Here is a 27,381-nt window from a genome sequence, read left to right as displayed (position 1 = left end):
GCCAGCTGTACTTAGGAAGCCCAGGGACAAACAGCCATAAAGAGTGAAGTGACTCAAGGGTCAGATTTTTGACACAGTAGGAGGATAGAACAGAAGAGAAAAGGCGCTTTTTGCACCAGTGGTCTGCTCTGCACAACTAATCCAGAATGTGAGTAATGCTTCTTTACTATTCTCTAGAAGTGTGAAATTATATTGCTGCATTTGTAACAACAGAACAACAACAACAAATTTTAAAAATGAAAATGTTTGATTTCCAGGCTCTGAGACATTAGCCTTCATATTTAGAGGGTCAATCTGTAGAGGTACCAAGGAAATTTAGGACTGCTCCAGAGATGCTTACCACAGTTACTTTGAACATTTTGTTCAGGAGTCATTCCAAATCATACAATTTATCAATTTATGTGGAGGCTATTTTAATCACTAGGCGGCAGACACATTTTATATAAACACTTTGATGAGTCTTAACCATGTTTACCTGAGGTAAGTCCCCTTGATAGCCTGCTTATGAATTCAGGCTAGCTGTATATTTTTAAATGGGTACTAAAGAATGGAGGCCTTGTTTAGTATATAGAGATATATATGGAAACCATATGGATAAATTTTTTGTTAATTATTTTGGCACTATGTGTGTGAAGGGGTGAAAACACCACTCAGAAGCTGCCACTGAGTGACACTTGAAGGGGGCTCTGCTGTTGCCCCAAAGTCTACCGCTTAGAACATCAGTTGGTGATTGTGGCAGGAAGGGAGCATGAGGCTGCATTATGCAGGCATTGTTCCTAAAGAGTAGCTGGTAGATCTACCAGGATGAGGCACAAAAGCACCTGCACATCAAACCAATCAGGTTTGTGCTGCTCGTAGGAGCTGCCCACTTACACAAAGTCTCTATGTACAATCTCACCCAACACAAGGCTGATGTGATGGACTGTCTTGGGGTGAAAGCCCAGCTGAGCACTACAGTGCCTTTGGAATCCATCCTTCCTTCCCCTGCTCAGCAGGAACCTCCAAATTCACCTCAAATTCTGCCATGGATGGAGTTCAACATCAGTGTAAGGAAGTGCGGAATTCACCTGAGGACTTGCACTAGTCATCAACATTATTTTTGCTACCCTTGAAATTTCTGAGATACTTTGCCAATTCAGGAATCTTCAAATTCACCTCAAAATGTTGGTCAAATTGAAATTCAGTAACAACTCTGGGTGAGATAAGCAACCAAAGGAGCATCTGGTTCTCCTCTTTGTTGTGAAGCAAGATCATCTCCACCTAATCTGAACATAAGTGTGTTGCAGAAAGGTGCTTGGCTGAAGGTGCACCATTCAGTAAAGGGTAAAGGGACCCCTGACCATTAGGTCCAGTCGTGACCGACTCTGGGGTTGTGGTGCTCATCTCGCTTTATTGGCCGAGGGAGCCGGTGTACAGCTTTTGGGTCATGTGGCCAGCATGCCTAAGCCGCTTCTGGCGAACCAGAGCAGCACACGGAAACGCCGTTTAACTTCCCGCCGGAGCGGTACCTATTTATCTACTTGCACTTTGACGTGCTTTCAAACTGCTAGGTTGGTGCACCATTCAGTAAGTCAAATCAAAGCATAGATCAGGGCCACAGTCATAGAATCATAGAATCCAACCCCCGCAATGCAGGAATATTTTGCCCTACTTGGGGCTTGAACCCATGACCCTGGGATTAAGTGTCTCATGCTTTACTGACAGCCAATGTAACTTGGAGGGGGGGGGGAATCAACTGGACCCAAAACAAGTGAATCATTTAATCCCTTAGCATAAGGTAGACCTACCCACCAAGTCATCATAAAGGAGTTTTTGTTAGACACAATTTCCCCAACATGCTGTAGTAATGTATGGCAGGACTGATGTCCTGACAGAAGAAGGGGGAAACTTTCCTATCACTGGATTGCAATTGAGGTCCACAAATTTCATTCAGAGAGCTGCCCTGACAAGCTGAGTTTTAGTGCTTTGGGGACAATATCTGGAAGGTATAGTGTATTCCTAACTTTAAATAGACTAGGTCTGCTGCAGTTCTTTTTGCCCCCAAACCACATATTTATTTATTTATTTAAAAAGTGGGATATCAAATTAATCTGCCTCCAGATTTACCGTACTTTTACAGAAGTTTGGAATGAGGGGTTGGCAGGTCCTTGTGGAAGGCAGGGTGTTACATCTCAGAGCAAGGAGAGAAGCTATGTTTTCCTGTGGAACCATTCCTAGTTTTCTCCTCTCTTCTAAAGTTTGAACTACTTCCTTTTACATCTTGTGGTGTGACAGAAGGCAATCAGTGTTTTAATGTTTGTGCTCCAAGTTTTTAAAAATGTAAGTTGAGTGGTTAATGTGCATAATAACCAGCCATTGTGCACATTCACCAGGCCGCAACTGCGTACATTCACCACCCAGCTTAAATCATACCTAACATATATTTCAAATTAGATATAAATAAATGAGACTATTATAAAGGAGCGTTCATAAGGTCTATCCCCCTTTATAAACCATATTTCATATTTCATTAATGTTTCTTTTTAAGGCCTAAGAAAGGTCTCGAGATAGAAGTGAAGTTAAGATGCAGGTGTGCAGTTCTCTGAATCATCTTTATTCCTTTTCTTGTGAAATTAACTTCACTTCTACCTTAAGAACTTTCAAGCACACTTCCAATTCTTCTAGATTAGTTCTTAAATCAGATAACTTGCCCATAAGTAGGTCATTGCAGCTGTATTATTAACTCAAGAACAAAGCCCACTGTATGATGGTCACTGTATTGTTTTTTAAATAACTCTTAAGCAATTCTACGCTCACTTTTGACTCCTATCATGATTCAGAAGCAAAAACCATGACTGTATGCAAATGATGAGCAGAGGGCACCTTATGATTATTCTAAAAAGTGGTAATGCGTCTGGTTTGTGACTTGAGATTTTTAGTTCATTTTTACAAAGCTTTATGACACTTGCATTCAATAAATGCAATATACTTCCTGAATGGCGATAGCTCAGTTGTTAGAGCATGAGACTCTTAATCTCAAGATCATGGGATTCATTCCATGCCAACCTCCCCACCTCCTCAACCCTTCCCATCTGCCTCCTGGTAAGTAGCAGTGATGCAAGCAAATGGAGCGGCAGCATTTACCTTAGCCCCTTTCAGACCTTTAATCTGTGTTTATTGGGCACACATGAGGAGGGGCAGAATATGAGCAGCAGCTCCTGCCCCAGGCATTTTTATTTGAAAGCTATTTTATTGGAAATTGTAGGTTCAGATCTGCATGGCAAGAAGGCCCTATGAGCTGTATGTGTATAAATTATATGCAGACATAACTGTTGAATGTGTAGAGTTCAGCAGTGAGGACAGCATACAGAAATTCCATTTCTCCCCTCCTAGAGCTACAATCCCTGAAAAGAAGGCTTGACTGTCAAACCACTCTGTGAAGTATAGCTCTGGAAGGGGAATAGGGGTCTTCTAACAGCACTCAGCACACTTAAGAAGCTACAGCTCCCAGAATTCTTTTGTGGAAGCCGTGACTGTTTTAAAGTGGTATATTGTGGTACATTGCCTAACATTGGTTTTCCAATCTCAAGACTGGCTGTGGGCCACTTCATTCCCCACAATGCTCAAATTCTGAAGAAAAAGTAGGGAGGGTTAGGGAAATGGCAAGTTTTCTCATCCCAGCTCCACCCTCCAATTTTAACTTTCTAACAACAGTAACTGAGGGGGAGGGGAGGGAGGGAGGGAGGGAGGAAGAGGTGGTAATACAGAATAGTGCACCCAGAAAACCAGCATTTGAACAGTTAGTCTCTTACCAGCACATGTGCATATTAAAAAGGCTCACAATGGTATGGGCCCACTTGATTTCTTTTAAACACTTTGTATGCATCAGAATTTTGCAGAATAACCATTTCATAATATGATTAAAGCTACTGTTATCAAATGAAGATTTAACAGTTATAGCTCAATGTGCTAGTTATATATATACAGTGAAGCACGTTCAGGTGTACATGTAATTGGCATTTGGTTATATGTTAACAATATCTTTCACATTACTTCAACTTGACACTATTAATCTTATATGTATATACAGAGGTAGATAATAGTGCAGATAGGAGGTAGAAAACTGGGTGACTTTGCAGAAGTACTGAAACTGGAAATGTGTGCTTGTGGATAACATGTGAAGAACATGTGAACAGGAAGTTATGCATTCCCCAAGCATGCAGAGGAGATGCGTGAGTTTCCCTTTCACAAGGGAGAAGTGTGGAGAGTTTAAGCATATTCAGTAATGCTTGCTGCTTGCATAATTCACGAAGCTTCCCATAAACTTAGAATTGTAATTTTGATTCCTGGTCAGCTTGTACAATGTACCTAAACAACTTTGAAAAGGATAGTTAGCTGTATTGCTTCACTCCTGTGAAATTCAGGTTTTCTCTGTATTTTCCGTTGATCAAACACATTATCAGAATAACTCATCTGGGGTAGAATGGATATCCTTAACAGCCAGGACAATTTTGACAGAGATCAAATGAACTGTAGTTTCATAAGGGATGGTACATGGATTTTAAATCGTAGGAACGTATTGGGTTTGTGCTTGATGAACTCTTGAGATATTTAGTTTGATTGTAAGATTGGCAATGGAACCATAATTAATTGATGAATTAATCTTCAAATTTGTGGCATAATTTATGTGCCGTATTTACTCAATTCTAATGCTTACTTTTTTTTGGCCAAACTACGTGGCGAAAATTAAGGTGCACATTAGATTGAATGGTACATTTCACCAGCAAATATTTTTTTTGGTTTCAATGTTCTGAAAATTGAGGTGTGCATTAGATTCGATGGTGCATTAGACTCGAGTAAATACTGTAGTTGTTTCATTTTTTAAAGAAAAGGTGTCTAAAAAAATATGATTCTGTTTTTAGAAGGCTTTATGATCAGCCCAGATTCTCAGGGTCACGACTGTAAATGAGAAGCACTTTGTAACGTTCTACTTTATTAGTCTGTGATACTTTCAGTAATGAATTAGCAATGGCCTTTGGTCCACCTTTGTTCTAAAGCGTGTCTTACAGGGGTTTAATTTTGCAACAGCCAAGCCTTTTGAAATCATCCATTTTCACAGTCAGTTTCAATAACAGAAATCAGGGCCATTTTCCAAGCAATTCCCCATTGTGAGGTCATATTGTTCAGAGTGAAGGTGGTTGCCCGGTCAAAACAATTATTTTCTCCTATGCTTTTGTGAATTGTGGTTTGAGGGTGTCTCTTGCTAGTTCACGGCTTCTTTTTTTTTATAGTCAAGACTTTTTGTGGGTTTTTTTGTGACTTTGTATTTTTAAAAAATTTCTATACTGCTTTATATTTTTAATAAAAATCTCAAAGCGGTTTACAGCATATTAAATGAATAACTCAATAAAATAATAGCCAGATGATATTTGTATTTCATTTCCCCCTAAACTGCCTGGTGAATATTAACTAATTGTGTGCCGGGAAATAAGAGATTATAGAAACTGCTTAGCTCCGACTGTGAATGGTTAGGGTATAGTGGAGGCAATGATTAAGAACTGCCATGGAAAGGCTGATGGAAGCCCTTCCATGTGGTGGCCATAATGGGTGAATCACTATATAATACAAGTCTGGGTTTAGTGCTGGATTTTGATCTTTGCAGCTGGGTTTCAATAATCAACAAGCTGTTATAGTTCTGTTATCAGGTTGATTATGATTATTATTATTTTGCAACCCACAGTGTAAAAGACAGGAAATAGCCATAAGGTGGTTGTGGTAAAGAATGTTACCTTATCTCTTTCCTGGCTTCTAGTACAAACATATATATTGTTACAAAAGTTGAGTGTTTCCCCCTTTCCCCCCTGAGCAGTGGCAAGAGCCTATGGGGTTCCCAGGGTCTGTGGTCATTTGGAGAATTGAGACACCACGGAGACTGTCATAGCTTTGAGAAATATGATTTATTCACCTATTTGCACCTTCAGTCTGCATGGAGAGAGTCCAGATCTTACAGCATGGTCCTTTCAAGAGGGGCTTGTCCAAGGCATCTCTCCCAGCCAGCTCTGCAGTCAGCCTGCTAAAGATGGATCCTTCTTCTTCCTTCCTCCTCCCAGCAACCCTTGCTCAAAACTTCTCTTTTCCTGTCACCTCAAACACACAGTTACCCAGGCAACCTTCCATACCCCGTCTGCTTGCATCTCAGGGAATGGGGGGAAGGATAGTTCTCTTGCATGCCAATGACCCTCTATTGTTCCTTAATGGCCCTAGCTTAGCCAGGTTGCCCAGGAATCCCTCTGCAGCTTATATTTCTCCCTTCACACCCGAAATAATCAAAATCCTAGCATTTAATAATTTCTAGGGTTTAAGGGGTCCCTCTGTCTATAATATACATACATATCTGAAGGAGCATCTCCACCGCCATTGGTCAGCCCTGAGGTCCTCTTCTGGGGGTCTTCTGCTGGTTCCCTCACTGCAAGAAATGAAGGGCCTTCTTGGTTGTGGCAGCCTCCCTGTGGAACATCCTCCTTTCAGATATCAAGGAAATAAACAACTGACTTTTAAAAGACATCTGAAGGCAGCCCTGTAACAGGAAGTTTTTAATGTTTGATGTTTTAGTCTGTTTCAATGTGAGCTGCCCAGAGTGGCTGGGGAAACCCAGCCAGATGGGCAGGGTATGTATGTATGTATGTATGTATGTATGTATGTATAAATAATATATATAGAGAGAGACATATATACACATGACACATTGGAAGTGTGAATACGACTGCAACCTTTGTCACCACAGCAAACATGGAGATTGCATTCCCTAGATGTGGCTTTAGCAGAGCTACATACCAGGAGAAGGACAGTTTACATAGAGTCTTAGAATCAAACATAAGTCTGAGAATCTAATCCAGGAGCCTCACTAGGTCTTTAAACAATTTAGGACATAGGCCCATAAGTGATTTTCTCAAAACATTGCATATGTGAATGTAAATTACGAGAGGCAAATTTTGGCTGACTTTCAAGGTGCAAATTATAAAAGTTACACACCCACCTACACACCAATGTTCCCGAGACTGTGGCTTAGATGTGCTCTTGGATTCTTGGGAATTTCAGGTAAAAGCAGCAGTCAGGAATGCTTTCTACCAGCCATGGCCCTATCTAGAGCAATCAGACCTTACCACAGTTATCCAAGCATTAGTGAATCTCAGACTCCTCAGCTATACAGCTGCAAATAAAACATTTTGAATGTGTTGTAAAGTGCAATATACAGTTGTGACACTAGATAACTCCAGGTTATCTTAGGGACTGGTTGCCCCTGTATCAACTGGTCCCTGCCTTAAGACATACTTCACAGACCCTGTTGAAATCACAGAATCGTAGACTTGGAAGGGGCCCTGATCCAGCTCCCTGCAAAGCAGGAATATGCAGCTGGCCTGTATGGGGATCAAACCTGCAACTTTGGTGTTATCAGCACCATGTTCTAACCAACTGAGCTGTCCACCTGCAAATACAATCATATTAGCTGTTTAAATGATGAAAAAGGGATGTTTTTTAAAAAATATTTGAACTAATCTTTGAAACTTCGATGATATTTTACTGAACTTACGTTGCATCCGTTTCATCCCTTTTGCACAAGCGGCCTGAAGAGGGCTTTTCTCTACAAGGCAGCAAAGAAACCTTTTCGATAAAACACACATACTACCAGGAAGTGGCAGTCAGCTGTTTCAATTACAGAGTCCCTGGCAAAGGGAACGGGGGGGGGGGGCGAGAATCAACTTCAATCTTGCCCAAGGCAAACAAAGCATAAAAGGACATATTGTGACCGATCATAACCACTCTTATGGGCATTAAACAAGAATGTTCTAGAATGTTTGTCCCAGGAGTGATGCTATTTCTTTGACCCACACGCTAGATTTCCACAGCAAACGAGGAGGGAAAGACTAGACTCTATTCTTCATATATATGGTAGTTGGGACTGATAAGATGAGGGGTCAGCAAAGTTTACCTCATCTGGGCCGGTTCACTCCTGCAGAGATTGCTCCGTGGGCCAGATTGTGTCTGCGCAGATGCGATTTCTGGCATCTGAGCAGACATGATTTCCTGCGCCGCAGAAGTGAGTCCCTGCTCTGCGCTGCACCGGTTTAGCGCAGTGCGTGGGGACTCGCCAAGCAGGAGGCTCAGTTAGGGGGTGGCTCTTGGGCCATTTAAATGACCCCTGTGGGCCACTTGTGGCCCATGGGCTGCAGGTTGCCGATCCCTGGATAAGATGATGCTATCTTCTATAATAAAGCACACATTGTGGTATGGGATTACTCTAAGACAGAGCTTTCCAAACTGTGTGTCGTGGCATGTTATTGTGTCAGCTGCAGTGCGTAGGTGTGTTGTGCAAACACTCCCTGCACTTCTCCTGGGGCTGGAAAGGGGTTACTTTAAGCTTTGGTTTGCTAGTCAAACTGAATTACTGTGTCGCAAAATGGTGCATATCTAAAAAGTGTGTCACCAACATTAAAAGTCTGGAAAGCTCTGATCTAAGATCTCCAGCAAATCATAGTTCACAGCACCTTCATAGAAATAGATAGATTAGATAGTATATAATACAAAATTTTATATAAAATTAATAATTGTTGATACATTTAATATGAGTTAGACTCCCCCTTTGAAGGAAATGAGTCACTAATGAAGTGACAGTAATAAGTGTTTTAAAAATACTCTAAACCACTATGCAGTCAATCTGTGAGAGAAGAGAAATGCAAATATAGCTGTCTGTCTGTTCAGGATAAAGCTTGTACCACAACTTCCCGCTTCCTGATATGCACCAGTGATTTAAATCTGCTAGTCAAATTTTGTTTGTACTGGCAGCCTCATTTTTTCCTGCTGCCAGAAATGATGATGGATCTTGTGTTACTTTGATTTATATTTTTCTTTTGATGTTTGAAGTCCTGTCACAATAAACCATTCTTTGCAATCCCAAATCCTAGAAATTTAAAGCAGAATTACAAAATGCACCATATTCTGCTATTTTTATTCCTACACGCAGTGCTTTTCTTTCTGGGTGTACGCATACCCCTAAACATTTTGTGAATCTACGTTTGGCCTCATTGAGGCTCAGTATTTCAATATGAGTAGGAAAACGAGAGTACCCCTAAACTTTTTTTTAAAGAAAAAAGCACTGCCTACATGTGTGTGAGAATGACTCAACACATTTATGTTGATTTTTAGTATATTTAGTATATTTCTTATATTTGCAGAAACAAATGTTTGTTGAGATAAGTACCTTTAATAAAATGTTTGGTATGAGATACACCAATAGTTTAAATCAATGGAAGTTTACTTTTACTGATAGGTCTTAAAATTTAGGATAACAATGAAAAGTCTCTGAGAATTCTCGCATTTACTGGTAAACCTCAAGGCCAAGCAAATGACTTTTACTAAATTTCATTGCCTTTTCAGTTTACCATGGTATGCTGGACAGCATTCTGCATAAGCATTGTGACACAAACATTTCTGTACATTAAAGAAAACAACTTCATTTCCCTTCAGTAAATAACCCAATTTTATCCACATTTCGGTGATTTAGACTGTGTTTTGCTTGTCCTTCTGTACTGATTGTCTGGGCTAGTGTGACAGTGCAGAAAATTCTGAACAGTACAGCTACTCAAAGAACCAAGTCACCAATGACTGCAGTTCAATTTTTGTGAGGAAAAGGAACATTGTTGGTTTGATCAGGACTAAAACCTGACATAACCTCTAGGTTGGGGCCAGCATCAGGGGTTGGCAATGTCTGGCACCCGCCAATGCCTACATTAGGGCCCTCACTGCTGATTCCCAGAGCTCCCTGGTCTTGCTCTTCCTTTTCCTCTTTGTTGCCTGTCCTCTCACATGTCCTCTCCAACCATGCAGACAGCAAGAAGGTTAAGAAGAATGAGCAACAGCCTCTACTTGCCTCTGCTTCTGGTGCTGAATGGGAGGATGAGCAAAAGGGCAGTGGTGACAGTGACAAGGAGGCAGGCCCACTCAGATATGAGGTGCCATTGAAGCATCTTGCACAAGCCCACACACGCCCCAATCTGGAGCCAACACTGATGATGGAAACCGGAAACCAAGGGAATGGTAGGTGTGGGAGGATGAGGCTTGAGGACAAGGGCAGAGGGGAGAGGACCTTGAGGCAAGATGGACTAATGAGAATGGTGTATCTGAAGAAATCCCTCTGTAGCAATGAGGGCCAAGATGTAATTGGATATAGCATCATAGAATCATAAAATTGTGGAGTCGGAAGTGCCCCCTAGTCCAACTCCCTGCAATGTGGGAATCTCAATCCAATGAGGGACAATGAGGGAATCCCCAATCCAATTAGAAATCATACCAGACCCTGCTTACCTTTGGATATTATGCAGGAAACGGAGAATGATATGTTCAAGTATGAGGGCTTTTGTGAGAAAACCTATTTAATCAACTGAGAAAATATTTCAAGCTTCCAGAGAATGAGAGGACCTTGGTTTAAAATATTCTAAAGCCAAGGCCATCTTGTTGGTTTTATACCAGTCTCTAGCTGGGAAGTGTTATAGAAGACAGAGGCTCAGAATCTGAAAGGGCATTTTTTTCATTGTCCAGGTGTTAATAAATAGCCTAAGACAAGTAGCCATTGAGCAACACCACAGCAAGAGGAAGAAAGAACAACAAGGCATCTTTTATGCAAAGGAGGAAATAAAATATTTTCACTGCTGGGAATTACCCCTTATAACAAAGTCCATCACCTGATGCCCAGAGAATACATTCTTCAGGCTATTTGCACACTGCTTACTTGGCATTCGCTATAGTCTCTGCCTGCATGAATGCTGCAAAACACCCCTTCCTGGCTGGTAAGATGACTTGGCTGCCATGACTACACGCGCGCCCCTGCACAATTGCACTCACACAAACACAACCTATGCCTCTTCCCATGCGATTGTTTTCAAGCCTTGAGGAAATACAGTAGATCAGAGTGAAGCTTCAGGCTGCCTCAGGCCATGCCTCAAATTCAGTGTGAAACACTTGCAGTGCAATCCTCTACATGTCTGCTCTCAGGGAAAGGAGGGGCAAGCAGAAATTAGTGGGTTTTCTTGGTTTGTTAAAAGCCTTATGGTGGAAGAGGAAAAAGCAAAGATTTTGGATGTACATTCCATGATGGGAGACTTTGCAGGAGGGTTAGTACCTTACAAGAACTAACTTACTTGCAAACTGAACATGAAGTTGAACTGGAATTGGGGTCAAGACTTGGAATGAAGTCATATGTTCAGGTACAGGTTCCAAGATAAACAGCTGATACCCATACCCTTAGCCTTCTGAGCCTTTGGTGTTGCCACTGATTTTGCTCCTGAATGCATATATTGTGCAGCAGTAGAAGAGCTGTGTGAACCCATCCACCCACCCAAGGCCATTATGGGTGCCAAGGTGCGAAGGTGCCAAGGACTCACATGGGCCCCAGTAGCTATGGAGGAATTATAGAGGTGGGAGGGATCTTGCAGAACAGCTAGTCCAAACCATTGCTTGATGCAGAACATTCAGAGCTACATGAAGACTGCAGTCATACTCTCCCAATGGCATACTCTCCCGATGGCAGTGTTACATTTGCCAGGATGGGGGGGGAGTGCAGGTTGGGGGAACTCTGAATTGGTGGCAGCTTCCTGACTGTGGGAAGCTGCTGCCATCAACCCAGAACTTTCCCGACTTTGTGGCCACCTCACCCCATCCTTATTTCAGAGAGAAGCAACACCACCGCTGCTGAAATTTAGCCCCCTAAAATGCTGGTGATGATCCCATGAATGGCTGTCCATTCTGTGCTTGATAAGCTCTAGCTCGGAATAGCCAGCCAGCTCTGTAGGTAATAGATTCCATTGTCAAACACCTCTTACCATCAATAAGATCCTCCTCATGTTCAACCAAAATCTACCTCCCCCTAACTGAAGATCATTAGCTCTCACCTTGCCCCTGGGGCAAAGGAGAAAATTCAAGGCAAACGCTGCCCTCTAACCTTTGTGTTTCTGACTAAAGGAGAAGAGGTGTAAAGGTCAGATCAGCTGTAAACTTAGAATGTAAACTCTCAGGATTTTAAGGAGTGGTTTTTGGCAGCTCTTGAGTTGCCTAACATGTAGCCTTCTTTCTTCTTAAGTCAGCACGGGCAGCAAGGAGAGTGCCAGAAACACTATTTAGGGAAGCAAGAGGTAGGTGGCAAAGACCAGTCTTTGGGAGAGTACTGTGTTTGTAAATGTATGTATCACCCTATTAAAATTGGATGTGGGTGGAAGAAATCGTCACCCTTTTGGTCTGATCCCTGAAAGGAAGAGACAGCAAATGCCTACTGGAGGGATTGTTCCCGAATTGGGGTCTAATTTAGCATTGATTCAGATTTCTAGCAATCAAAAGTTGGAACCTTTTGAAAAAGGGAACTGGGTCTCACGTTTTGGTTCAGTCCGTGCCAAACTTTATCGTATCTACTTGATTGACCAGTTTCTATTTAGACTGCCTTGGCTGCGTGTTCCTATGTTGTTCAGCCCTTTTTATTTCTGAATAAATATTTGCAGGAAATTTAAGACAATGTGATGGGCAAGAAGATAGAGACAGGACAGAATTCTGCTCTGCAAGCTGCCTTGGTTGTAAGCTCTACTAAATGTAGGCATTAGAAATATTGAACAAACACGCTGTGTTAGAAAAACTCTGCAGGAATATTGTGAGTGAATGAGGGCTAAGAGAGTGGTACTGGTTAAACGCTGCCACACACACACACACACACACAAATTTCCACCATCACAATCCTCTGCTCGAGTGCAACAGGATAGAACGGCAGGGGGTGTAAGGAAGCAAACATAGAAGGTGACTCAAGATGGAACATACAACGTAATTCTGAGCAGAAATCTCTATCAACAGATGACAGAGCTGCTAAGTTTGGAGGCTCCAAAAACTTCAACATCGTGAGAATTTGAATGTTGTCTTCTCAGTTTCCAGTCTTTACACCATCTGCATCAGGAGTGGTGATGGGCAGGATTATGGCCAATAATCTGAAGCTGAATTTGGGGAAGGGTCGTAGCACAGTAATAGAACATTTGCCTTGTTTGCAGAAGGTCCCAGGTTCAATCTTCAGCATCTCCAGGTTGGGCTGGGAGGACTATTTACCATATCTCTGGAGAGCTGCTGCCAGGCAATGTAGACAATACATGAATCCATGGTCTGACTCAATGTAAGGCAGCTCCTTATGTTCCTAATCCTGACAAAATGGAGATGATGTGGGTCAGTAGTTCCTGAGCAGCTTGGATCTCAAGTGCTTGAAGGAGCACCTCCCAAACCAGACTTTGCCAGCAGTGGAAGAGACCCTGTTCATTGTTTAGGAAACGGAGGCAGTGAGGAGGACAGTCACACAATATGGCATTCCCCATGGCAGCACCGCACCTATGGAACTTCCTCCTGGGTGAAATCAGGCTGTCTCCTCACTTTGAAAATGCACCTGTTTATCCAGCTATGATTCGAGTTTGGGAGGTATTGCCTGTTGCTGTTTTATTGCTGGGGGGGGGGGGCTGGTGAATGCTTTTAATGTGTTCTTTGACATTGTGTTATCTGCCTTGTGCTCCCTTTTGGAAAGGAAGATGTGGCGTGAAAATAACAACTAAATAAATAATTAACAACACACTTTTAAAAGCATTGATATATCCTCTTATTCATAACGCCAGTTAGGAACAAGCATTATTATATTTTTTAAAAGCCCAATGAAATAAAAGCATCGGCTTTGGCTTAGCTCTGAAAGAGTCCCTGGCATTCAACAGCATCAGGCTGGAAGCATCCTTTTCTAGCTCAGTTATACATACTAGAACCCAGTAACCCAGTTTGCACAACACACCAGGACAAACCGTGGCGTGGAACTTGCACACACTTTGCTCTTTTTTTGCTGCTGCACTATGCTAAACCAAATTTTGGCTTCTCGGTGTTTTCTTGAACTGGGTCAAGGCTACAGCTCAAGACAGGGGATGAAAGAGCTTAATTTTAAGTCCCAGTTTGGATGACATACTAAGCCAAAACATGGCCTAGCTCAGTGTGACATGGCAGAGAAGGGGGTGGGGGGAAGCAAAGTGAGCTCCTCTTTGGGAGCCTGCACATTCACACAGTCTCACTAAACCCAGGTTTGGCTTAGCATGTTGTGTGAATGAGCTCAGTCTCTTGTTTTTCTTATTATGAACAGCTGCTAGGAGTCTCAGGGCACTATAACTATATAATGCTTCCTGACTTTTATATATGTTTACTTGAAATGCAGTTTCGAATCATGAGAGTTTGAATAGAGCAAACAAAGAGCAAAGACTTGCAGGGACAAAAGGGTATAGAGATAAGGCTTGGAGAGGTGACCCAGCAAACAGTGGGGCAGACCACCCAAAAAACTGCCGCTCCATGGCATGATGTGAGCATTGCTTCTGTTCTGATGACATATGTAAGCAAGAATATTGTCCCCTAGAAAAGTTTCAATGTTGACGAAGATGATAATGGGGCCTCTAGATATACTGAGATATAACAATCCCTCCTTGCCAAGGGGATCTCTCCACACATCCTACTGGAATCAATAGCAAAACTGCCATAGATTTTAATAGAAATAGATTAGGTCCTATTAAACTGTGGCAAGAGTGTTTTCTGGTCTTTGGTGTATGTTGCCAGACACATCTGTACATTGCGACTGCCCTCTAGTGCATCATTTTAGAATTTTATCACGCAGTCAAATCTATGTAGTTCATAAATCCTTTAAACCTCTCTAACTTTTAATAAATGAACTGGTTAGTCAATTAGTATAACTATTACTGTATGCAATGAATTTTGAGGATGTTTCTTCGAGCTCACAATTTCTCTTAGCTAAATAACACAATGTTATGGGGAAATTATCTCAAATACATTACCCGGATCAAGCGATATTCACAATGCCAGCCTGAACATTGCTAAGGATTCTTATTTTTTATGTTTTCACTTAAGATTCTATGCAGGATTATTTAGTTGATGTACAATTGAAGCCTGTTTAACACACACACACACACACACACACACACACACACACACACACACAATATCCCTATCTTAGATGTTGCCTATTTACAGATGTAATAATTTCTTTTTGAATTTCAGTTTGTATGAGAAGCCCGGGATCTCAGGTTTAGGACCCTTGAGTAAAATGGCCGTCCTGGCCTTCATCTTTTTGTTGGCCTTTGTCCAAGCTGAATCTGCAAGCCGTGAGTATTTAACCAACTACCAGGATATTAAGAACACAATTTATACATCTTCATAGGGCAGTAGCCCAAAACATTTGTACCCCTTGATATAGTTTAACCAACAGGCACTTATGAAGAAACAAATACTTAAGGAATGATCTTGCAAATCCCAGTACATATAAGTCCCATGAATCTTAATGGATGGATTTAAATTCATGGAACGTAAATATGCCTAACTTTGATTGGGATATGTACCTGTATATTTTAGTGTTTGTTCCAGATGGTACTAAAATTAATTCTGCTTATTTTTTAAAAAATTCTGATAACTTGGGTGATGCCCTGGCTTTTCTAATCATATGTTGATGTTTCTAAAGTGTAAACTGCGAAGAAGTGGCCTCCCTCAGTAATATGTTGCTCAGCCTAAAAAGCAGAGGCAGGCTTTATAGATGGTTATTATATAGATGAAAATGAGGTGCTATAAAGGCATTTGATACTGTCCAGCTGCCCTTTCTGTTTGCAACACAACAAACCTGTAATGTTGGAAGAACTTTTAGAATGCAAGGTGTTTAATCAAATCCAAAATAAGAAATCTGTATAAATGGGATTATACCCCTAGCATTCAATTTAACCATTTTCCCTAAAGGGCTGCTTTCCCCCATACAGATCTGCAGAGATCCTGAGATCATAGACCCTTCTGTGCATGTCACCTCTCAGAAAGGTCTAGAGGATGGTGAGGAGAGCCTTCTCTGTAGTGGCTCCCTGTTTACAGAAGGCTCTCCCTACAAAGGCCTGCATGGCACCAACTTCAGCACCAGACAAAGACATGCCAGACTTTCCAAGGGTCCCTATTTTCCAGGGACAGTCCTGGATTTACAGAAGCCATCCCGGTTTCTGATTTGATCCCAGAATGCCCTGCTTTTCCTTAGGATGTCCCTATTTTCATGGGGAAAATGTTGGCGGGTATGACATGCTTGCTTTCCCAAGCATTTGGGACGCACCGATATGGTACTGTAGCATTAAAACAGTTTTTAGTATGCTTATGTCATTTATTATTATTTACAAAAATGCAGGATCCTCAACCTGTTTGGGGTGAAGCTACAGATATGCAACATGTAAGGTGTCGGGGCAGGGCAGAATGGGATTTAAGTTTCATTGGTCAGCAGATCACACAAACTGCATATGGCAGGGGCTTAATCTTATGTAAGGCTTGTAGTTGACACTCTCCATAATTTCAGCTTTTATTTTAGTGATGCCGTGGCAGCTAGTGATGTGCACTGTTGGTTTCCCTTTTCAGTTTTAACTTCAAGTCCCATATTTGGACCACGGCAGGTGACTGGGTTGCTTGGAGGCTCAGTGACTGTGAAATGCTTTTACCCTCCCACTAGTGTGAATAGACACAGCAGGAAGTACTGGTGCAAGGAATCAACACGGCAATGTTCAACCATCATTTCTAGCAATGGCTATGTTGCTGGAGCGTTCAAAGGCAGAGCCTTAATAACAGACTTTCCAGAGAATGGCATATTCACTATATTAATATCAGAGCTTAGAAGAGGAGACATGGGGATGTACAAATGTGGTGTTTCACTAAATGACAATGGACTGTCTTTCAGAGTGAAGCTGGATGTTTCCGAAGGTAAATATATAATGCTACTTTATTTTCTGTCAGAAGCAGGCTACAAATATCCATTTATCTATGGCTTATTGGCAGATGAGATTTTTAGTTTCCACTTTTTCCTGCTTCATCCTCTGCATAACTAAATAATCTTATTGTTTTATTGTTTTATTCTGGGACAAACAAATTCTGAATACATATGAGCTGTGGATGGGAATGTAAGTGAGTGGGAAGGGGGGGGGTAACATAGTGGTAACTGTGTCACTTCTTGACACGAACAGTTGTAGATGGGGAGTGAGAAAGTCCTTGAAGTCTCCAACTGTTTAATTACTTTTTTTGGGGGGGGGAGCTAATGGAAGAAATGTAGGAAGTCATAACATGTAGAACCATGGAGCAATACATAGTGCAATGCAGAACATGAGATTGTAGAATGGAAGATGGAGAATTGGTAAAGCTATGTCTCCTTACTATAGATTCAACAGTTCCGGATGAAGCTCAACTCATTTATGTTGAGCAGCATGGATCAGTGACTATGAACTGTGACTTGGGTGCGCAATATGCAAGTGCTCGGAAGTACCTGTGCAAGATGTCAAAGAATGATTGCTACACTGTTATTGACTCGTATGGAAAAATTGACCCAGCCTACGAAGGAAGAGTTATGCTGACCTTTCTTGGGACTCCTGGATCATTCAGTATCTTTATGACCCAGTTAAAGAAGAAAGATTCAGGGTCATATCTCTGTGGAGCTGGAATCTATGGGGCAGGGGGAGAATCCAAGGAACTGGATATACATGTCTATGAAGGTGGGTAATGGGCTGGGAGATTTTGCAGTCCTAAATGCAAACAATGTGCCCTCTTAATCCTTGCCTATCATGTCTGATAAAATCTAGTAGGCGGGAATTGACTGGATGGCTCTAGGGAGTGGACAATGTCTCACTATGGGAGGACGTTATGCCCACTGCCTTGAAGGAGGCCCCTCTTGAAGAGGTCCTCTCTGGATCCAGAGGTTTTACAAAATTACGATCCAGTCTCTAATATTCCTTTTACTGGGCAAGGTGATTGAGAAGGTAGTTGCCAGCTAGCTACGGGTATGTCTGGAAGAAGCAGATTATTTAGATACATTCCAGTCCGGTTTCAAACCCAGTTTCAGCACCGAAACAGTGGGAAATGCGATCCTGTTGGTTTCCTTGACATTTCCGTGGCTTTTGATACCACTGTCTATGGTGTTCATCTGGAGCAACTCAAGGAAGTGAGAATTGTATTACAGTGGTTCTACTCCTATCTGCAGTAGTAGTACAGTACTAGGAGAATGTTTCTTGGCTCCATGGCTTTGGGGCTGTGGGATCCTACAAGAGTCCATTCTGTCTACTATATTACAACATCTCTATGAAACCATTCGGAGCTGTCATCTGGGGATTTGGAGCATGGTGTTAAGGTAAAAGGTAAAGGTACCCCTGCCCGTACGGGCCAGTCTTGACAGACTCTAGGGTTGTGCGCCCATCTCACTCAAGAGGCCGGGGGCCAGCGCTGTCCGGAGACACTTCCGGGTCACGTGGCCAGCGTGACATTGCTGCTCTGGCGAGCCAGAGCCGCACACGGAAACGCCGTTTACCTTCCCGCTAGAAAGCGGTCCCTATTTATCTACTTGCACCCGGGAGTGCTTTCGAACTGCTAGGTTGGCAGGCGCTGGGACTGAACAACGGGAGCGCACCCCGCCGCGGGGATTCGAACCGCCGACCTTTCGATCAGCAAGCCCTAGGGGCTGAGGCTTTTACCAACAGCGCCACCCGCGTCCCTTTGGAGCATGGTGTTATTAGTATGCTAAATGTCATTAAACGTGGCTTCTGTAGTTGACCACTTTTGTAATGTTTTATTTTGAAATCTTTAAGATAATATTTCAGTTTTCCGTTAATGATGTTGCTTTGAATATACACTTGACTTTATTCCATAATGTTTTATTCTATATTGTTTTATCTAATATTTTAATGTAAACTGCTTGAAGATTCCCCCCCTTAAATACATAAAGGGGTATAGAAATGAAATTAACAACAACAGCAACAATATAATTTCATGCCTTCTCTTTCTCCAGGGTCTTTGGTGCCCAAAGGACAACCTGTAGCAAGAGGAGTCCAAGGTGGATCAGTGTCTGTTGAATGCCATTATGATCCAAAAGAGAATTATACACGCAAACAGTGGTGCAAGTTAGAAAAAAACAGGTGCCTTCCATTAATAAATGACTTTGGGTATGTGATGGATTCCTATGAGGGAAGAATAGTGATGCATGATAACCCAAGTAATGGAACATTCACCATCCTGTTGAACCAACTGAATGAGAAGGATGCAGGGTTCTACTGGTGTGTAGTAGATGGAAAAGAGGAAAGAAGGTCAGCAACAGAGCTGAAGATTGTAGAAGGTAACAGACCATGTTTCTTCTAATGTGCTTCTCAGCAGAACTATATGCCTCTTTTGTTCAGTGTTGCAGAGCCTAAGCTGATACAGCACAGCAGGATCAAATGGAATCAGTCCTAAATATTATACTTGTTTTTCAAAGGGACTTTGTTGCAGATAATGAGAATAATCCAGACAGGATCAAGCTGGATATGACATGAAATGCGTTATCGCATAAAACACCCAGTCTTGTTTTTTGTTTGTTTTTTGTTTGCTCTTGCCCCATAGTAGAGATATTTATTAAAGTTTCCAATTTTTATGCAAACAAAAAACAAACAAAAAAGTTAAAAAAACATATAGTTCATAATACATACTTTTCCATAACATATTTGTCTGACCTCCTCATACCTCCCCTTCTTGTATTCCATTTCAAATTATTTGTTCAGCAAATCCTTAACTTAAAGCATTACAGCTTATAAACACCTTGTTTTCTATCCAATCCTCTTTTTTTTCATATTCCTTTATATCATTACAGCTAGAAACCACTCAATTTCAATCCAGCATCATTCAACAATCCTTAATTTTACAATATTTCTGTAAATAGTCCTTAAATTTTTTTCAATCTTCTTCTGCCGACTCTTCTCCCTGGTCACAGATTCTGCCAGTCATTTCTGCCAATCCCATACAGTCAATCAGTTTCATCTGCCATTCTTCCAGAGTGGGTAAATCTTGCGTCTTCCAATACTTTGCGATGAGTATTCTTGCTGCTGTTGTAGCATACATAAAAAACGTTCTGTCCTTCTTTGGCACCACTTGGCCAACCATGCCCAGGAGAAAGGCCTCTGGCTTCTTCAAGAAGGTATACTTAAATACCTTTTTCAACTCATTGTATATCATTTCCCAGAAAGCCTTAATCCTAGGGCACGTCCACCAAAGGTGAAAGAATGTACCTTCATTTTCCTTACATTTCCAACATTTGTTATCGGGCAAATGATAGATTTTTGCAAGCTTGACTGGGGTCATGTACCACCTGTACATCATTTTCATAATATTCTCTCTTAAGGCATTACATGCCGTAAATTTAATCCCGGTGGTCCACAACTGTTCCCAGTCAGCAAACATAATATTATGTCCAACGTCTTGTGCCCATTTAATCATCCTGAGTATTCCATTTCAGCAGCAAGTTATACATTTTTGACAAAGTCTTAGTTTTGGGTTCTAACAATTCTGTTTCCAATTTAGATTTTTCCACCTGGAAACCAACTTTCTTATCCAAATTGTAAACCTCCATTATCTGATAATAATGAAGCTAATCTCGCACTTTATCTTTTAATTTCTCAAAACTCTGCAATTTCAGTCTGTCCCCTTCTTGCTCCAAAATTTCCCAATATTTTGGCCATTTGGCCTCCATGTTAAGTTTTTTCTGAGCCTTAGCCTCCATTGGTGACAACCACCTTGGGGTTTTATTTTCCAGTAGATCCTTATATCTAATCCAAACATTAAACAATGCTCTCCTGACAATATGGTTTTTGAAAGCTTTATGTGCTTTAACCTTGTCGTACCACAAATATGCATGCCACCCAAATACATTGTTAAAACCTTCTAGATCCAAAATGTCTGTATTCTCAAGAAGCAGCCAGTCTTTCAACCAGCAGAATGCTGCTGATTCATAATAAAGTTTGAAGTCTGGCAGGGCAAATCCACCTCTTTCCTTTACATCAGTTAATATCTTGAATTTTATTCTAGGCTTCTTGCCCTGCCAGACACCCAGTCTTGTTTTTGGTTTGTAAAAAAGGGGCAATATTCTCTGGGGGAGAGAGCAGGATTGGTTCAATGATAGGTAGGGTTTGGGAAGAAGAATGTAACTTATTTCCTGAGACCCCAGTGAAAACACCCCTCCCCCATTTGCATTAGTGATAATGGGAACTTTCTTTCAGTGGAAATCCTACATAGAGTGTGGGAGGTGGGTAGATGGATAAATTGCAGTGGGTAGGTGGGTGGGATGGGTTAGACTGCCCTTCCCAACCCACTGGGGTTTTGATCCTTGTAGGATTATTCTCACAATGGTAGTTTACACTAAGAAAAAGTGCATATTAAAAGTCTCATTTAATTCCCATTAATTTCAGTAAGAGAGACCAACTTAATTCTATCATTGAGATGAATGGGAACGAAAAGAGATTTACTCCTGCTAGATAATAGCCAGTTCTTTAACATCACAGCAAATAGTTTCAGACAAACTCATTTGTGGATCTGGCTGTCTACATGTCCTTATTAGGGTACATTCAGAATAGCAATTCTTTGCAGATTCTGCTAAAGAAAATAAGGCAAGGATATGCTATCCAATTTTGAAATTTAATCACTAACTCTGCTTCCTGGTTTTATTGTTGCTGTTTACCTCCTTGAAGAGATAGGACTGCTCTGATAACTGCTTGTCCAGAGCTGCCATTGTTATACTCCTCCGCCACTTCTTTCCTTTACAGGAAATGTGTATCCAGTGCAGCCATTCCACTAGATAGCTTGTTAATTCCATCTGCTAATTTCTTAAGAAGCTAAAATAGGCTGTCTACACAAAGGGGCGGAGGAAGGGGGTGCAGTGGGGGTGGGGTGCCCCGGGTGTCACTACTAAGGGGTGTGTGCGACAAAATGCCAGGCTGCACTCTCCGTGGGGCCTGCAGTGTGCCTGAGCTACACATCTCTCCTGGGAGTGACGCGGTGGCTTGGGCGCCCGCGGACTCTGTGCTGCCCCAAATGGTCTGCCCGCCACCTCCCCCTCAGCTGTAGGGCGGCTGAAGGAGGAGGCAGACAGACTCCTCTGAGGCCCCACGGAGTGTCCTGCCTCAGCTTGCCCCATCCCGCGGTCGGCTGGCCCCATCCCACGGTCGGCTAGCCCTGCCCCATGGTGCTCGATCAGCTTGCTCCGCCACTGTCTATACATCATATATTTGAAGCACCTTAAAAACACATTTACCCCTGTGTGGAATCATTGGGACAGTAGTTTGCCCCTTATAGAGCTACAATTCCCATTCCCACGATCCTATTTGGGGAGTGTGCATGCTTTGAAGGAACTTTAAAGGTATGGCATATACATTGCCTTTGAGCCTAATAATCAGCCAGCAGGCCCTGCCATTTCATAGGCCTATAAACCTAGGGTTGGAGGTTTCATTTCAATTCTTACTATGCCTTTTATCTTTCCGTTGAAAGGGAAAAACCCAAAGTACATTCTACTTGGGTTTTCTGCAGCAAATACTATCTATAATTGCCTAGTTCATGCATTCTATTTGTCACATGACATATTCATCTGCTTAGGAAGGTCTGGTCTGGTCCAGTTAGGGGCGTTTGATGTGATATATTGTATACCAGCTATTTCATTTAATAATGCTAAAATTAGGCTCTCTGTCTTTGATTTAAAGTGATTTACTGATTGCCTATTTACTTCTAATTTCCCCCCGCTTTTGAAACAGGGAAACCCAATTTAGTAATAAATAATGAGATCAACGCTGTTGTCGGTGCCCCACTGAAACTATCATGCTCTTACTCATGTGAATATGCTGATTATGAGAAGTATTGGTGCAAGTGGAAGAATACTGGATGTGAACCTCTCGTCTTATCCACCCAAAATGAAAACGGCTTGGTGGTTAACTGTGATGCAACCAACAGAATTTTGTCGCTGAATTTTGACCAAGTGTCACGAACAGATCAAGGGTGGTATTGGTGTGGAGTCAGACGTGGAGGTCACTATGCAGAAACAACTGCAATGCATCTGGAAGTGCAAGAAGGTGAGCTTCAGTTCTGATCAGAGGGACAACACAGTAGGTTTCATATCCTGTACTGTCTACATTTTACCAGGCCTATTATGGGTTGCTTCCAAATTTTGACACATTGTAATTAGTGAGCACTTCAAGAGCATCTAAAGATGTCCACTCTCAAGTTATGGAGCAGATTTATGCTTGTGGGTCTTTGCCTTTCATGGATGATGTGATTTAGCTATGCTCCTGGTTTCCTAGAGTGCCATAATTCATATTTAAACCACTCAGTTAAACAATTCAGAAGATACTTTTTCTATAATTTGATTCTGCGAGTAACACAGATTGGCAACAATTAAACACAGGAGCATTTAAAGGCACTTCCACACAACAGATTATTGTGGATTACTGAGGCATGCATGCTCTTTTAGCCTCTGCATAGAGCCCTTTGCCCTTCCTTTGCCAATAATTAATGTTACTTTACAACATCTTCTCATTTTGTCTAAAGCAGGAATCTATCACCCAGGATCTTAAACCATGGCTTGGTTTAATATCCTGGTTTAATATCCGTTTCTATGATAGTAAACCTTTTGTTTGGACAAAATGAGAAACTGTAGTTAATTAAAGCCTCCTTGGTTTTATTGTGAATAATAGGGCAGGTATGAAGGGGGTCTGTGTGCAAGCAATAAGCCATGATACAACCATTATCAGAAGGTACTGACTATTTTATTTCTTTCCTGCTTTTTGTTTTCTTATATGTTGCTTGATACCAATTTCCCAAACATGCCTAAATAGTGTTTCAAAACCCTAAAGAAGATTCCAGTGCCGACAAAGAACCCAGTGATATAATTCCTGAAGTCAACCCTAGAAGCAGGGGCCTTCCCTTAAATGAAGCTAAGGAGGCAACTGGAGTTGAGAGCCCCGTAGACAGGTGAGCCACTGTAAAAGCCTTAAGGATGATATGTGAGTGCATTGTATAAGAAGAAGCAAGAGGATCTAAAAGAAGAAGCAAGTCACATTTTGTTACTGAATTTATCAGATACATTTTGAGCAATCAGATAAACTGACAGTTGGCACTTGCTGAGGGCCAGGCCTGCTCCCCTTTGTGTAAAAATACAGTCCAATTTGAAATACAAAGAGAACACACAGGGGAAGAGTGCAGAGCCAGTTCTCACCCCCTTCCTGTGATCTACCTCCCTGCAGCTTTTCTCCCCAGACATTTTTCTCCTTGTCGGAGAAAAGGGCTTCAGCTGAGGAATGAGAAGCAGAAGGGTAGGAGAAGGGTCCTCTATTTCTCACCTGCATATCCCTTTGCTTTCAAAATTAGACCTCCCTCCCTCTTTCTGTGTGATTGGGGCTCTTCCATGTTGAAAAACTCATGGAGCTACCATAAGCATGTAAAGTTTGCTCCTAATACTAATAGATTCTGGGAATGTACCTGAAGTCTTTAAAATATCGTAAGAATATAAGTAACGCCATGTCAACAGAATATTTAGGCAAGTTTATCTGTTTCCTATAATTTGTATACACTGGCTATGCATTCTAAAGTTACTACAGTGCCAATTCAACTTCTCTTTCAGCCATGAAGATAGCAAAAATTCCTCAGTTCTGGTCTCCACTTTAGTCCCCCTTGGAGTTGTGTTTCTGCTTCTTGTCGCAATTGGTATTGTTGTGAAGCGCAAGGTTTTCAAGCATTCAGGTGAATCTATACAAGTTCTAGGCTGTGTGGAATATAATTGTAAATTTATGTACTTTTTGTTATAATTTGAGTTATAATTTTAATTTTGTTATAATTTGAGCACTTGAATTATCACTTCCCAAACAATATATTGTGAACATTAGCAAGGTGAACTTCAGAAACGTTTTCCTTGGGTTCATGTTGCCTTGGGATCTCTCTTTGTCTCTTAACTCCTGTTAGAAACAACTCACAGGCCATGAATGCCCAGATGCACTTGAAGGCTCATATACTCTATGAAGCTATACTGGCGTCCTTTTCTCTTCTGGATCACGGTTAAGAATAAGAGTGTAATGGTCCTGGTATGAAGTATTCACATGGGTGGCACAGCAGCACAAGCACTAATTCTACTTGTTAGCCTGATGAGAGACCCACAAATATTTTCTCTGGCTCCAATCCTATGCTTGCTTTCTTTGTAGCTGCAATGAATGAAGAGGACCTTGCTTCAGAATTTGAGATTGGTGGATATGTCTCAGTATTTTGGCTTCTCTCCATGTCTCATTTTCCCCCCCAGTCTTAAGTTCAGTTATCCACATTTCTACATCGGTTTGCTTTTTTTTTTTAAAAAAAAAAAGTCCTCACGAAAATCCATCAGCATTTTTGTGCAAATTTCTCCTACTATGTATGTTTTTTATATGCAATTTTGCATAAAGTACACATTTTTTGCAAACCATTTTTTTCTGATATAATGCATTATTTTCACGAGTATATGTATTTATATGCACAATTTACCAGAGTATTATGGATTTTTGTTCACATTATGTGCTGAAGAACTGCATTGCATTTCCCCTCTCCTTTCTACAGATTTGGTCTCAGTTGGAAGCTACAGGACAAACATCAGCATGACAGATTTTGAGAATGTGAGACAGTACGGAGCAAAGGACAATGTATGCATGGAAGATGCTAATGAGACCCAATTAGGCACCATGGATGGTAAGACCCTTTTATAGCATTTACTCTAGCTAAAACTAGGTGTTAATGGGGAGAGACAATGCAATATAGTGATTCAGTTAAGAAAGTTGTGTATTCATGGAAGAGCTTTCTATTATTTTCATGTTCAGCCCCTTAACATCTCTCATTCTTTACAGAGAATATAATCAGTGGCAGTCCTAAGGAGACTGGTAAACCAAAGAAGACAAAGAGGGTAAGAGCAAGCTTGATTAGCAGGACTGTAATAGTTGCTTGGTAATCCCAGTTACGAAGCAGGGGGGGGGGGGGAAACACCTCATTTTAAAAGCTTCTAGTGTTCTTTGCATGTTAGTTACTGCAAGGGCTTTGGGGGCAGTTCCACCCTAAACTGTCACACTCCTTCTCTTTCTTTCAGAAGGATGCACAAACTGTCAGTTAGTTTAATTTGATATTTCTCTTCCTTTTTTTAAAAAAGTCTACTTTCTTTTCTTTTGTTGTCTGTTGATGGTAGCTTCAGATTAACTGTTGTTTAAATTTACGTGTCTGTTTGCTAGCCATCATGGATGTGGTATAGACTGTTGCAGATAGTAAACTAGTTAGATCAAAGTAGCTGCCTTCATGAGTGCAGCACATGAAAGGGTGCCCTGGGGAATGCTGGGAATGCTGCTGGCCTCACCCCTGGATGGCCACACAATGGTATGGATGCCTGCACTAAAGGAGCAAAGCATGTGAGAATTTGTGTGCATGCGGGCTTCCACATTACTGATCATGCAGGGGTGCAAATCATATGAAAACCTACGCATGAGCAGCTGCTTCTTTGATGCAGAAATCTAAGATATCTCTGAGTGCTTCACAAACTGGAGTTCTCTCTCAGGAAGTGGCCATTTTGTCACATGGACCAAATTAAAATAGTACTGGGGTTTCTGTTTGTTCTTTTAGGGCTCCACGGAGGAAATTGAGATGGCTTATACCACAGTCCTGCTGAATGAAGGCAACAAGACCCCTGCAAGAAGAGACCAGGAACAATAGAGCTTTGCAGATGGCTGAAGAGTTTGATTGCAAATGCTTTGGAAGCTAATTATGGAATAATGACTAAAGGCAGCCTATGATTAGAATAAGTGAATAGTGAGCTATGCTGAGATGCTTATATTTCCCCAAATGGTCTCAGTTTTGCCACATACTATACAATATTTCTTGATCAACATATGCTCCTTTAAGGGTCAATAGTTTCATTTCAAAGTTATAGAAATCAAATTAATAAAATTTTGTGATTTAGGAGAAATGTACTGATGGTAAGAGCAGTTAAACAATGGAAGCAATTGCCTAGAGGGGTGGTGGGACTCTTCCCTCACTGGAAGTCCTCAAGCACAGGCTGGACAGTCAACTGTTGGAAGTGCTGTAGCTCTGGATTTTCTGGATGAAGCCTGGTGTTGAATTCAGTCCCCTACAAATCTGTGCCTGATTGATTGATCTTCTTTCTCTCACCACATCCACACAAAACATTTAAAGCACTATTATACCACTTTAAAAGTCATGGTAACTGTATTTTGTTATGGGTGCTGACCTTGCAGAGCTGCATTTCCCAGCACCCTCAACATTTCCCATGAGTCTTCATGACTGTTCAAATACTACAATGGTGCTTTAAATGTATGGTGTGGAAGCCCCCCACCCTCTTTCCACTCCACCACATTTTAGAGATTTTCATTTCATGCAATTTTATTGAGAAAATGTAAAACAAAACAAAATGAAGCAATAATCAGAAAAGCAATGAAACTAGGATCACATAATCATGCAATCGTGAATAGAAGGGAAGGGATG

At 41.5% G+C, this 27,381-nt stretch overlaps 1 protein-coding gene across 2 annotated transcripts; it reads left to right on the top strand.

Annotated features, from left to right (window-relative positions):
• The first annotated feature begins 7 nt into the window (after positions 1-7).
• On the top strand, positions 8-26,631 carry PIGR (polymeric immunoglobulin receptor). Of its 2 annotated transcripts, none has more exons than XM_053393389.1 (11): positions 8-148; positions 15,094-15,197; positions 16,471-16,809; positions 17,262-17,591; positions 18,878-19,201; positions 22,638-22,952; positions 23,715-23,850; positions 24,500-24,618; positions 25,459-25,587; positions 25,743-25,798; positions 26,503-26,631. In XM_053393389.1, the coding sequence occupies exons 2-11, from the start codon at positions 15,140-15,142 to the stop codon at positions 26,590-26,592; spliced, it is 1,896 nt and encodes a 631-aa protein (XP_053249364.1). In that variant the 5' UTR covers positions 8-148; positions 15,094-15,139; the 3' UTR covers positions 26,593-26,631. The 2 variants fall into 2 exon arrangements, with proteins under 2 accessions (XP_053249364.1, XP_053249365.1); XM_053393390.1 differs by lacking the exon at positions 8-148 and adding an exon at positions 12,072-12,164.
• Positions 26,632-27,381: the final 750 nt, after the last annotated feature.

The sequence above is a fragment of the Podarcis raffonei genome, chromosome 6 (assembly GCF_027172205.1).
Source record: "Podarcis raffonei isolate rPodRaf1 chromosome 6, rPodRaf1.pri, whole genome shotgun sequence".
Classification (NCBI taxonomy): domain Eukaryota; kingdom Metazoa; phylum Chordata; class Lepidosauria; order Squamata; family Lacertidae; genus Podarcis; species Podarcis raffonei.
The sequence above is the reverse complement of the archived record's forward strand: the minus strand, read 5'-3'. Positions and strand labels throughout refer to the sequence as shown.